This window comes from Kogia breviceps, chromosome 15 (assembly GCF_026419965.1).
Source record: "Kogia breviceps isolate mKogBre1 chromosome 15, mKogBre1 haplotype 1, whole genome shotgun sequence".
Taxonomy (NCBI): Eukaryota; Metazoa; Chordata; class Mammalia; order Artiodactyla; family Physeteridae; genus Kogia; species Kogia breviceps.
This window is the reverse complement of record NC_081324.1, coordinates 58,654,026-58,666,282: the sequence shown is the minus strand read 5'-3', so window position 1 is coordinate 58,666,282 and position 12,257 is coordinate 58,654,026. Positions and strand designations below refer to the sequence as shown.

The window sequence follows — 12,257 nt, the reverse complement described above, 5'->3', positions numbered from 1 at the left end:
TGGGTCACCTGGGCCTTTGTGAAGGTCCCTCGCATCCCTGCCCTGTGGAGCCAGCCGTGTACCTGTCTTACCTGGCATATGGAACACCCCTGGGAAAGGTGTGCAGGAGCCCTTGCACTGCCCCCTGCTTCTTTATCGTGATTGTTGCTCACATGAAGTTCATGTTTAAGAACAGATAGCATCCTTTCCATTGTAAGAAAACGCTCAAAGGTGATTCCACAAAGTGGGAAGTTGGTGGCTACGATTTTACCTCTCCCTTCAATGACATGGTCCTGTCCCTCCTCACCAATTAGGCAGCTTCCCTCCAGACTCTGATCGATCTGAAAATATATTCAGTGGAATCTCTCTCAATACCTACAGCTCCCTGCTCACCTTAACCAGGCCTTTGGTTTGTTTGAAGTCCTGGTATATGTAGTGTAGGTCTTGTACCATGGTACATTTCCAGTTAATTTGATGGTTATATTTTAATTTTATAGCTGTTTTGTGTATGTTTAAGTAGTGTTTATTTTTGAAAATGGTTACTTTTCCCATCAAATTATAATCTTAGAAGACATTTTCTATTTAGAATGGGATTTTATCACCAAAATTCAATAGTTTTGTTTTGTTTTCATGTCTGGAGAGCACCTCTCCAATTTTATGGTGCAAAGATTGGATTCTGAACATTGTACCATAGCTGGCAGAAAGAAAATCTCTCTTTTACATTAAAGGATGCCTGATGAGGAAGGAAATCCTTAGTCCTTCCTTCAGCTGATCACACGTGTTGCTGTTGCCCTCCTGTAAGCAGGGCAGTGAGCCCCAGTGTTGAGACTGCAGTCCTGGATCACACCCCCCACCCCCTAAAGTCCTTAAGTGAAATAAAGGTCTATCGTGGGACTAGCACAAGTTCAGAGTAATTTACCTCGGGGTCTCTAAGAAGGAGTACATTTTTTTCGGTGCATTGAGACAATATCCTACATTTCATGGTATCAATTAAACAGAATATTCGTATAACGTGCTTCCTTTCCACTGCCTTTAATGTGAAAGCCTTACCTATTGTGGCCTCTGGGACACCTCGCAGCCTAGCTGTTGCCAGGTGGATCCTAGTGACCGTGTCCTCTTACCAAGGGCTATGATCCTTCCCCTCGGTGCTCATTGTCACTTAAACATTCCAGCTGACGGCGTTTGGCGGATTCCTGAAGTACGGGGTGTCTTACGAGGTCCCAGGGGAGACGGCGGACGGTGACCCCATGTCTCACGCCGACGTCATCATTAAGGTAATTGCTTTCGCATCGCTTTGTTAGAGCCTAGGGCTTCGTGGGGCAGCAGTTTTATGACTGAAGGTGGCTAAGCGAGGCCAAGGCCGTAGTGGCAGGAGCTCAGGGCCAGGTGGCCATTCAGCGGTGCTTTGCCTGTCTGGACTCCTCGGAGACTGGGAATTTCCAGAATTGCCTCAGGGCAGCACCTGTAGCTCTTTGCTTGCTCCTATAGCTGACCTGTCTATTCACAATTTAGAGGGAGAGGAGTTTTTCCTGGATGTTGGGACTTCCTTTTAGGCCCTTTGGGTCCCTCCGTCCTCCCCTCCTGTAGCATCCTCCCCTCCTGTAGCATCCTCCCCAGATGAATGATTAGGCAGCAGTGCCTGGCTGTGTGGGGACCAGAGATGCATTGTCATTTTTGTCCTCTGTCCCTGTTCCTGTATCCTCACTCCCATCACAAAAAGATCTAGCAAGGCCTTGGCCTTTGCTGTACCCCTGAAACACTGTAAATCAACTATGCTTCAATTAAAAAAAAGATTAGAGGTGTCAGATTGGTTGCTTTGAGGGAAACTGTGGGCTAGTGCATGACTTTGTCTCTTTTCTGAGATCCCAGCACAGGCACAGTCTTTAGACTTATCCTAATCCCTCTGAGAGGAAGATAGTGATATGTTTTCTCTGGTTGTTCTGGACCAAGGGCTATGGACATCATTACATGTTTGCCAAAAACCTGCACACAAGTGAAAAGCCACGTGGCTGAATACAAAATCTGCTTTTAGTGTTTGATCATGAAATTGACTTATGAATATATTTCCTCTTGTTTTTAAATGTTAGGGGAACGGGCTCACTTTAAGCACCCAGGCAGAGGGCCTGTTCTTGCAGCCCTATGAAGAGCACTTGAACGTGATTAGACTTGTGCCTGAGCACTTCCGAGACTTTCATAGCGGGAGGGAGGTAGATCGCGACCAGCTGATGACCGTGCTTGCCAACGTGACGCATCTCTTGATCAGAGCCAACTACAGTCCTGCAAAGATGGCTCTTTACGGGTGTGTACTGAAAAGGAGGGAGAACGGAGGTGATCTTGTCTTTATTATCATATATGTTAAGCTGGATATACTTTACTTGATTATTTTAAGGACACGGCTAATGGAACTGTCTTGGAATTATTTTTTATCACTATAATTTTATCGAAGGCATAAGAATTGTTGTCCGTGACAAATGTATCTAGTAGGAGGTAGACTTGGCATTGGGATCAGAAACTTTCAGGGTGGATTTTTGAGGAATGCCCAGTGAGGTGACGGTTGTTAACTGTGTTGCATCTGGTGTTCACCCTCCTGACGTTAATGGTCTTAGGTTTTCACAAACTATTTAAGCTCATGAGTCCATCCTGAGCCGTTTTGTTACTTTGAGAAGGTCAGTTTCTGGCAATGCCAGGCCAAGCATACATGTTGGACGCAGCTAAAGCAAACAGAGAACTGCACATTCAGGGCAATCTCTCTGTGCTAGAGAGAGTTCAACTGCATGGGTTCGTTTTCCTGGAGTTCATTCTTCGGAATGGGCTTCTCAGAGCCTTCCCACGGCTGTGTATGGACATCAGCTCGTCTTGTACCAAATGTCCAAGGCATTTCCAGGGACTAATGACAGCTGCCAGAAAGCGTACTGTTGTGAAAATCTTTACTTACTTACAAAAATCACATCACCATTTTGTTTGAATTAAATCTTTCTTAGGAATTCGTCTTCTTTGAGGTGTTAGATGCCGTGTGCGAGTGTGTAAGTCCTGTAACGGCCCTGCCTGTTTGTCTGTTTGCAGGTTGGATTCCGTCTCTCTGGACACAGCCAGCCCTAACGTTATAGACCTGTCCCTGGCCACGGCGGTGGAGCACTGCGAGTGTCCCCAAGGCTACGTGGGCATCTCGTGTGAGGTAACACTCCTCCCCTCTTCCTGTCTTCTTCCTTTCCTCCGTCCTACAGGGTTGGGGGAAAAGCACATTGAAGGTGATGTTGTGATGCGTGTTTGAATTTTAACTTTGGAAACCCAGTGTGTCTAAACATCAGACTTTTGGAGGCTATTGGAACATTGGAAACACATTGTTTAAGGAAATCTGATTCCTCTGGGGCATCTGGGAATATCCTAAGTAAGTGTCACTGTCCTGCTTAGTCAACAGGAAAGTTGAAACACCCATGCCGTATTTTGCATTTCTAAGGAGGATTGAATTTGATTGTATTTGAACATTTACCAATTACCAACATGTGACTCTGGAAAGCTTTAGACAACCAGGCCTTTTTGGAGAACTTTGATGGCCCCAGGCTATGTTACTTAGGTGGGCTCTACCTCACATATGCAGGATATGAAACTATACTTGCAGTCCTGGATGAAAGTAAACTGTCGCTTAAAAATTTTCAAATATTTTTTGAAATTATTTGGACATACATATTGATAGTAACTCTCTCTTACTGAGAACTTTCTACGCATTTGGCACTATTCTGAGCCCTTTCCATATGTTGCCTCATTTAATCCTTACAACAAACCTATCAGGTAGGCCCTTCATATACTTTCTGTTCCATAGATTAGGAAATGGAGACACAGAGAGGTTAAGTAACTTGACCAAGGTCACACAGCTAGGAAGTGGTCTTTGAACTTCATCCCTGCTAATTTCCATGAGGTTCTGCATCTCACGAGCCCACGACTGACTGTGATTGTGAACATTTGTCATTGGCTGTGATTTCTTGGCAAGCATTTTTACAAAGTGAGAACATTTGACCTATAATATGTTTTTCTCTTTATTAGCTTTGCAGTTAATAAAGTTGGCCTAAGGCTTCGTGGTGTACATATTTAATTAAATATTTTTATTTCTATTTTAAATATTATGCAATCTTTTTTGGCCACAGGGTCAGGATCAATGAACTTATTTTTACATCTCATTTATTTTTAGGACCAGCAAATGTCCATAAGTCCTAATCCCTGCGGGCCTAGTGCTTAATGGAGAAATGACCCTCAGACCACCTCATAGGATGTGGATGTGGGCTTAGGGGAGCCACAGGTAGAGCAGGGACAACCGTAGAAGTGGGAGCCCAGCCAACTGGACTGGGAGGGGACAGCAGGGAGCAGCTGCTGCTAGAGAACAGGTGGGCGGGGCTTTGTTCCCAGAAGTGTTGGTGTGCTTGGGTTGTTGGCTCAAGCATCACATAGGAAGCTCAAGACTCCTTTGCAAGAGTTTGTGTTAAGCAGAAGTACTCATTCTTTTATCCAGCTCTTACTCAGAAGCTGACTTAAAGAATCAGGCAGCTATTGGTTGGGAATGGAATTTGGGGGAGCCCTGTAGCTGCGACACAGACCCCTAGGCAGCTGCCTGCTCAGTGCCTGTCTGTAGACAAGTCCACTGTCCCCGGGGGAGCCTGGCTGCGGAGTGGGGTCGGGGTGGGGGAGGTGTCAGGGGACTTTCCCAAGGTCAGTGTGAATGAAGGCATGTCCTAAGAATTCTTAGGACAATAAAAAGCAAATCCACACCCCCTCCTCCCGTGCCCCGAAGGGACTGTGCCAACCTCCTAATTAATTACTCCCCAGTCTGCACTCTGGATGCGTTTCTTGTCTGCTGTGGCCCCGGGCAGCCCGTGGATGTGGGTCTTGGAGGTGTGCACACCTGGTGTGGAATCACTGCACGGGTGCCATGGACCGTAGCTAACCCGCCGTGTTCCGGATTCCAAGTCTATCAGGTAGAGAGCCGATTTCTCAGGGTCGTCACAAGGGCAACGTGAAGTACAGTGTCCGGGGTGGCTCCCTGCCCCTGAACGCCCATGTTGCCTGTCCAGAGCGTAGCCGGAAGAAGCTCACCTGCAACGTTTGCTCTCTTAAACTGATGCCGTTTGACTCAGACCTGCATTTAACACTTTGACGGCAACATTTACTAAATTTTAAGCAAAAGAAAAAGTGCTGAGAGAAATAAATCCCTGTGATTGAAGCAGCCTTGATTAAAAGGCTGTTACATGATTTCTAAGAATATTGCAGTGGAAAACCGCTATTATGTACGCTGACTCATTACATAGCCATTACATTTTTGTGTGCATGTTTCTACCTTTAAAATATATAAGGAACTGGGTTATGGTGATGGTTGCACAACTCAGTAAACTTAACTAAAAAAAAAAATCATTGAATCGTATGCTTAATATGGGTGCATATTATGGCACGTTTGGTTAAAAAAAATAAGTTTCCATTCATGGAAAATTGAACGGTTTATGTTTCGAACGTATTGGGAAGAAGATGATTTGCGTTCTGTATAAATTTGCCTTCACCTGGACAGTCACCTGTCCTTCTTTTGCAGTCCTGTCTCCCTGGCTATTACCGTGTGGATGGAATACTCTTTGGAGGAATCTGTCAGCCCTGTGAATGCCACGGCCATGCAGCTGAGTGTGACGTTCATGGCGTTTGCTTTGTGAGTCTGGCTGAGACCTTGAGTGCATGACCTCCTCCCAGCCTGAAGCCCTCACTGTACAGAAGTGATTAAAAAATAAGCTTCCTCCACAGGGAATATCCCTGCCCTTGTGGATGCCACAGGAAATCTGCAGGTTTAAGTTTAAGTCATAAAATGTTTCCTGCTTTTTTCCTTCTTTTTTTTGTGAAGAAAAGTTGCTTTGGTGATAGCAAAAAAGAGATGTATAATTTCACTGCAGGTTTTTTATTAGAACAGTAAGTCATGATTTACTTCGCAAGATTAAAAAGCAATATAAAGGGAGAAAACATCCACTGATTAAATAAAAAGGATCAGATCTTTTAAACGCCAGTGCTAGTAGATTTTAACATTATATTACATAGTATGTCGTAAGAGGAATAATAAAAACTTCTAATCATCTCACTCATTTGTATAATATATAATGCTTCATAGATGTTAGTTCAGATAAACTCTGCAAACAAGTACCTCTTTCATGCAGTTGGAGTTGAAATAGGGCTTAGCAAATATGTAGTTAATCTTGAGAATGAACTTTGGGGCAGATACAGGGCAAGACTTGTTTTTTAACTTCAGTCAGGAATTCTTTTAGGCTCTTATGCCTGGGAGCCAGGCCACACTCCTGGGTTCTAATGGATTCACTGCTCAGAGATGGAGTGAATGCATATGGTAATCAGCTGAACCCTATTCACTGCACAGGGAAAGGATCATGCTTTTTCCAAAAGAGCTTGATTGAGTCACAGGGTTAGGAAAAATTAACGATCAGACCCATGGGGAAGATATCAGCATGATGCCGCTGATTGCTTTTTCTCTCTAGAGCCGAATTTTTCTTTTTCTCTGCAAGTACAGCTTTTGTTTTGTTCTTTGTCCATGTCTTTGTTCTGTAAGTGAAACGTCTGTAGGATGGCGTGGAATGATGTTTGCACGCATACTCAGTCCCTCCAGAATAAGTTCCTCAGGTGCCACTTCCCACAAGGAAGGGAGGTCGCTGCTTATTTTTTTTTCTTTTTTAAAATTTATTTATTTGGCTGTGTTGGGTCTTTGTTGCTGCGCGCGGGCTTTCTCTAGTTGCGGTGAGCGGTAGCTACTCTTAGTTGCCGTGCACAGGCCTCTCACTGTGGTGGCTTCTCTTACTGCAGAGCACGGACTCTAGGTGCTTGGGCTTCAGCAGTTGTGATGTGTGGGCTCAGTAGTTGTGGCACACGGACTTAGTTGCTCCGTGGCACGTGGGATCTTCCCGGACCAGGGCTCAAACCCGTGTCCCCTGCATTGGCTGGCAGACTCTTAACCACTGAACCACCAGGGAAGTCCTGGTCACCGCTTTTTTAAAACCTCTCTCCCCCTGCCATTTGGGTTTGGAGGCCTCTGCCAACACTTGGGGGTGGTCAGCAGGTCGTGATTGTACCACCTATGGCTTTAGTGACAGGCAGGCTGGAAGAAGATTTGCACATGCTTCTGTTAATATATATTTCCAAAAATATATTCTCCTATGAAAGTGAAGATGCTAAATAGCCTTAAAGCTCTAAGTATAGAAAATAATAATAATTTTTATAGTTTAAAGGTTTTTAAGGACTAATTTTCAGATTTACAGAAAGGTTAGAAAAATAGGATAGAGAGTTCCCGTGTAAGCATCTCCCTGTTTCCCCAGATGCTCATCTTATACAATCTGTATGGTTATCAAAACTCAGAAATTAACATGGCACAGTCCCATCAACTAAATGTCAGACTCCATTCAGGTCTCATCCTTTTCCTTTCCAGCATCAGACCTCCCGCCCCATACTGCATTTAGTGGCTTTGCCTCCTTCAGGCTGGGACAGTTCCTGGTTTTCAGGACTAGGGCACGTTTGAGATCTTTGGACCTTCTGTGGACTGTCCCTCCGCTGGAGCTGGTTGCCTTTCTTGTGACGGGGTTGAGGTTATCCATCTCTGGTGGGAGGACCTTGAGGTGACGTGCCCTCCCAGTGTGTGCTGTCAGGGTCTGTGATGCCACTGGCTGCTTCTGGGGGATGTTAATTATCCTGGGTCACTTGGATAAGGGGGTCTCTGCCAGGTTTTTCCGTGGTAAAATTATTATTTTTCCTTTTTTAATTAATTAATTAAAGGAGAAAAGTAGGGCTTCCCTGGTGGCGCAGTGGTTGAGAATCCGCCTGCCGATGCAGGGGACACGGGTTCGTGCCCTGGTCCGGGAAGATCCCACATGCCGCGGAGCGGCTGGGCCCGTGAGCCATGGCCGCTGAGCCTGCGCGTCCGGAGCCTGTGCTCCGCAACGGGAGAGGCCACAACAGTGAGAGGCCCACATATTAAAAAAAAAAAAAAAAAAAAAGGAGAAAAGTAATAAAAATTTAGATTGGAATACAGGGAAATATAAAAACTTGGTAATATCACTTATCTGTTTAATCTACTTTGCTTTTTAAATTCTATTTTAAAAAGAAACCTTTAATTCTTCCTTTTGCATAGCTGTAAATAGCCCCTGGCCTTGTATATAGTTATCTAGATTCTAGGGGTTGACTCCTCACATACATTTTATTAGAGAGGAGTTTCCAGTTGTTCTTAGTGCTCCTATTCTTGTTTTCTTTTTAAGACTATTTTTAAGAGTAGTTTTAGGTTTACAGCGAAGTTGAGAAGAAGGTATAGAGATTTCTGATCTACCCCTCTGTCGGCACCCATGCTCATACGCCCCCATTAGCGACAGCCCCCCCGCAGAGTCGTGCATTTGTTACAATTAGTGACCCCACGCTGACACATCACAGCCACCCAGAGTCCATAGTTTACCTGTGTCCTTATTCTTTTCTCTGAGCTCTCTCTGCTTTTACTCCAAGGAGAAATCAATTTCTTTTCTTTGGCAAAACAGGGGCATAAAATGCAGTTGTGCATGTCTTGGGCCCTCCTGGTTTTCCTTTTCCAATCAAGAGAAGATGAGTTCCCTCCCCAAGGAGGTGAGCATTCCTATCCCTTCACGTTCCAGATCCACCAACAGGGATCATCACTTAAAGGGATGTTGGCGCCCGCCTGAGAAAGCATTGAAACAGACCTTCAGCAGGTTTTTCAACAGAACTACATTGTAGTTTTCCCAAAGAGAAAGAAGACCCAAACTGGCCCTTTGAGGAAAGAAAGCAAATCAGAGACATTTGCAATTGAGCATAATCAAATAGATTTTAATGAAACTAATATTTTGCATAATTCTTTTAGCACAACCATGTAGCTCTTTTTTTTAACCAAGGCCAGTTGCATTTTGCGTAGATTTGGGTTAACGATCTAAACCAAGGTCATATGAGGGATGAAAAGAAAAAAGAAAAGCGCGTGGATGTCATCTGGAAGCTTTTTTAGAAACTCAAAATCGCAGACCTCTAGCATCAGAGTCAACGTTTAACCCACATGATCTGTATACACATTCAAGTTTGGAAGCTCTGGTCTGGGATAACCCAAAATAAAACTGGTGAAACCCTGATATAGAGGATGCAACACAATTAAATTGAACAGATGTGAAAACTTTTATCAATCTCAGGAATGATAGAAAAGTGTGTAGTTAGCAACTGGAAATACTATTTGAATAGTCAGATGAAAAATGTCCAGTAAATGTATGTAAAATGAGTGGCTTTAAGAGAAGGGGTATAAAAGGACATGGAAGACCCCAAGGGAGAGGAAGTGAGAGGAGACGGCCCACAGGCGGGGCTGGGGCTGGGAGTACGGGCAGGGGAGGACAGAGGTTGTAGGAGAGAGCTCTGGCTGGCATCAGCACCAGGTGGGGGCAATAGGGAGACCAAGTCACGGGAGAAGAGGAGCCTGGAAGGAACGGGCAGGAGAGGAGCCGCCCAGGGGCCCGTCTCCCGCACACCTCCTACACCTGATGCAGGGTAATTTCACTGTCTAAAGAGGTGTTTCAAATGAGGAAAAGAAATCTTTCGTACTTATTCATGTATTTACCATTTCCGATGTTCTCCATGCCTTAGTGTAAACTCAGGATTTCCTGGACTGTCTCCAGGGGAAAAGACATGCAATTGCAGGACCCATCCTGCTGTCTCCCTTGCCTCCACATCCTGCACCTCCGCTGTCCAGGGTCTGAGAGCAGCTCTTTGATGTATTCTGTTCCTACAGAGGGCAAGTCTGCTGCCAGTTACTCTTGACATGGTTGGAAATGAAAGGTCTTATGCTTCCCATTTACATAAGTTAAAAATTTTTATCAGCGAATCTGGAAACAGGCAACCCCTCCTCATATAAGAGAGTTTGGTGACTTGCTTTAGCGTTTTGCCTTTTTTCTTCACTTGGACATCAAGTTGTTTAAAGGTGAATCTGAGACCCCTTTAAGGAGGCCTGAGCCGAGTGTTCTTTCCATGCGTGTGTCGTAGGCATGCCAGCACAACACCACCGGGAATCACTGCGAGCGCTGCCTGCCCGGCTTCTATGGGCTGCCTTCCCGAGGGACCCCTGGGGACTGCCAGCCGTGTGCCTGCCCTCTCTCCGCGGCCTCCAACAAGTAAGCCCGGCTCCTCCACCGGCCGATCCTGCCCCGCGTGGCCTGGGTCTCCATCCAGACGTGCACTGATATCTTCGGAGCAAGACCTGTGTGTAATGAGAGTGTTAATTTTGCCCTGGGGCAATTAATTGGGATTAGAGATGGAGGAACAAATTCTTTCTTCTTTAAAAAAAAAAAAAAAACCAAAAAACTTTGATGTATTAAATTATGGAAGGCAAGTTGTGTGAAGGCAAGGACATTTGCATGGCCTTTTTTCCCCCTTGGTCTAATGTTGGCCATCAGTTCCTTCACACGTATATGTTGTGTGCCTAGCACTGGGCTAAGAGGCAGAGGAGATGCAGAGATGAATAAAACATGTTCCTGGGCTTCAGGAGTATTTGAGCTAATGACCAAAATATGTAAATACAAGGCTCATTGAGAATGGTCTGAATTCATTTAGTCAATTCAGCAAATCTTCACTGAGCGCCTGGTATATGCTGGGCATCATGGTAGGTGTCCTGAGTATCAAACTGTTCCTCCGTGGCTGCCGACGCCGTGGAATCCACAGTGCGGTCACGAGGGCAGAGGAAGTGGGTCCACTGTGCAGAGGGAATCTGCGGGGTGACTCCCTGTGGAAGCTCTCCATCTGAGACTTGAAGGATGAGAGGGAGTTTGAAGGCAGCAGAGGAGAAGGGCCTGCCAGGCGGGAAGAAGTGGTGCCGAGGTCCAGCAGCGTGAGGTGCAGGTCGGAATGGGGAGCTGCAGGTGTTCCCGGGGCGCAGAGCACGAGGGGAGGCGGAGGACAGTTACCGTCAAGGCCTCGGCCAACATGCTGGGGCTCGTGTGCCCCCAGGCCAGTGGTTTGAAAGCCTCTCTCACTGTGTAGCTTTTAGAACTCTCCTCCGATCGGCGCCTAGAGGGTTCTCGCAGGGGGATTTTTGTTTGGAACTCCAGTGTACAAAACAGCAACCGGGGCGGATCTGCTGAAATCGTGGGGGCCTCGCTATGGCCCCCAGGCCTCCCTTCGCGGTCCTCCCAAGACCCAGGAATGGAGTGTGAAGGGACCTCGGTCTGCATGGGGCTCTCGGGGGATCCTGGTTACACTCACTGAAGTGCGGAGCCCGTTGGCTCTGTCCTGTAAGCGGGCTCACTCTTGGCCAGTGTGGGCAGCTCTAAGGCAGGCAGCCCGGTCCCGGGAACTCGAGGAGAGGAGCTCTGCCCGAGCATCGGAGCCGGCCTGCTGGAGGAGGGGACCACTGAGCTGGGCCTTGGCGGTGAGCCGGTGAACTCGGGTAGATGGGGAGAAGCGCAGTCTGGGCCGAGGGTCGAACAGGAGCAGGGAGTGCCCAGTGCCCACGGGAGGGCTGCGTGGCCTGGGGCCTTGGGTTCTGGGCCAAGGAGTGAGGACGTGGTGAAAGTTTGTAAGGACAGGAGTGGCAGAAACAGCTTTTTTTTTTTTTTTTTTTTTCTTTTGTGGTACGCGGGCCACTCACTGTTGTGGCCTCTCCCTTTGCGGAGCACAGGCTCCGGACGCGCAGGCTCAGCGGCCATGGCTCACGGGCCCAGCCGCTCCGCGGCATGTGGGATCTTCCCGGACCAGGGCACGAACCTGGGTCCCCTGCATCGGCAGGCGGACTCTCAACCACTGCGCCACCAGGGAAGCCCTAAGCATTTTAATAGTTAGGAATTCTGCACCATCCACTGGAGAACTGCATTCATTTCTGCTGCTTTGTCAGTTTCAGCCCCACCTGCCACCTCGACGATGGAGATGAAGTGTTCTGTGACCAGTGCGCCCCGGGATACGCAGGGGATTTGTGCGAGAGGTACTCTGCTTCGCTCAACCAGTTTCCAAACATTTTTTTACTATAAATTCTGTGTGTTTATTTTTAACTGTGTGGTTAAGTGTGGCTTTAGAACTTTTGGTATGTCATTATTCCATCGGATCACCGAGAAAAACCAGTCAATCGATTAAAAAATTAATTTTGGAAGTCCCTGGGGATTTTTTGATCTCCATGAGCTAACCTCAGTTTTCATCAATATCAATCGGAAACTGCCAGGAGTCAGTACTTCTGTTCATACGTTTGAATGTCCCATTACTCTGGATGATTCCATAGGCAAGGGGTGGTTTGA

At 46.5% G+C, this 12,257-nt stretch overlaps 1 protein-coding gene across 1 annotated transcript in view; it reads left to right on the top strand.

Annotated features, from left to right (window-relative positions):
• The window catches only part of LAMA1 (laminin subunit alpha 1), a 153,514-nt gene that overhangs the window by 65,557 nt on the left and 75,700 nt on the right, over positions 1 to 12,257 (top strand). Inside the window, 6 exon segments of the mRNA XM_067014538.1 lie at positions 1,152 to 1,253; positions 2,067 to 2,278; positions 3,043 to 3,154; positions 5,552 to 5,662; positions 10,021 to 10,148; positions 11,864 to 11,950. Of these exon segments, the coding sequence (XP_066870639.1) occupies positions 1,152 to 1,253; positions 2,067 to 2,278; positions 3,043 to 3,154; positions 5,552 to 5,662; positions 10,021 to 10,148; positions 11,864 to 11,950 (752 nt within the window).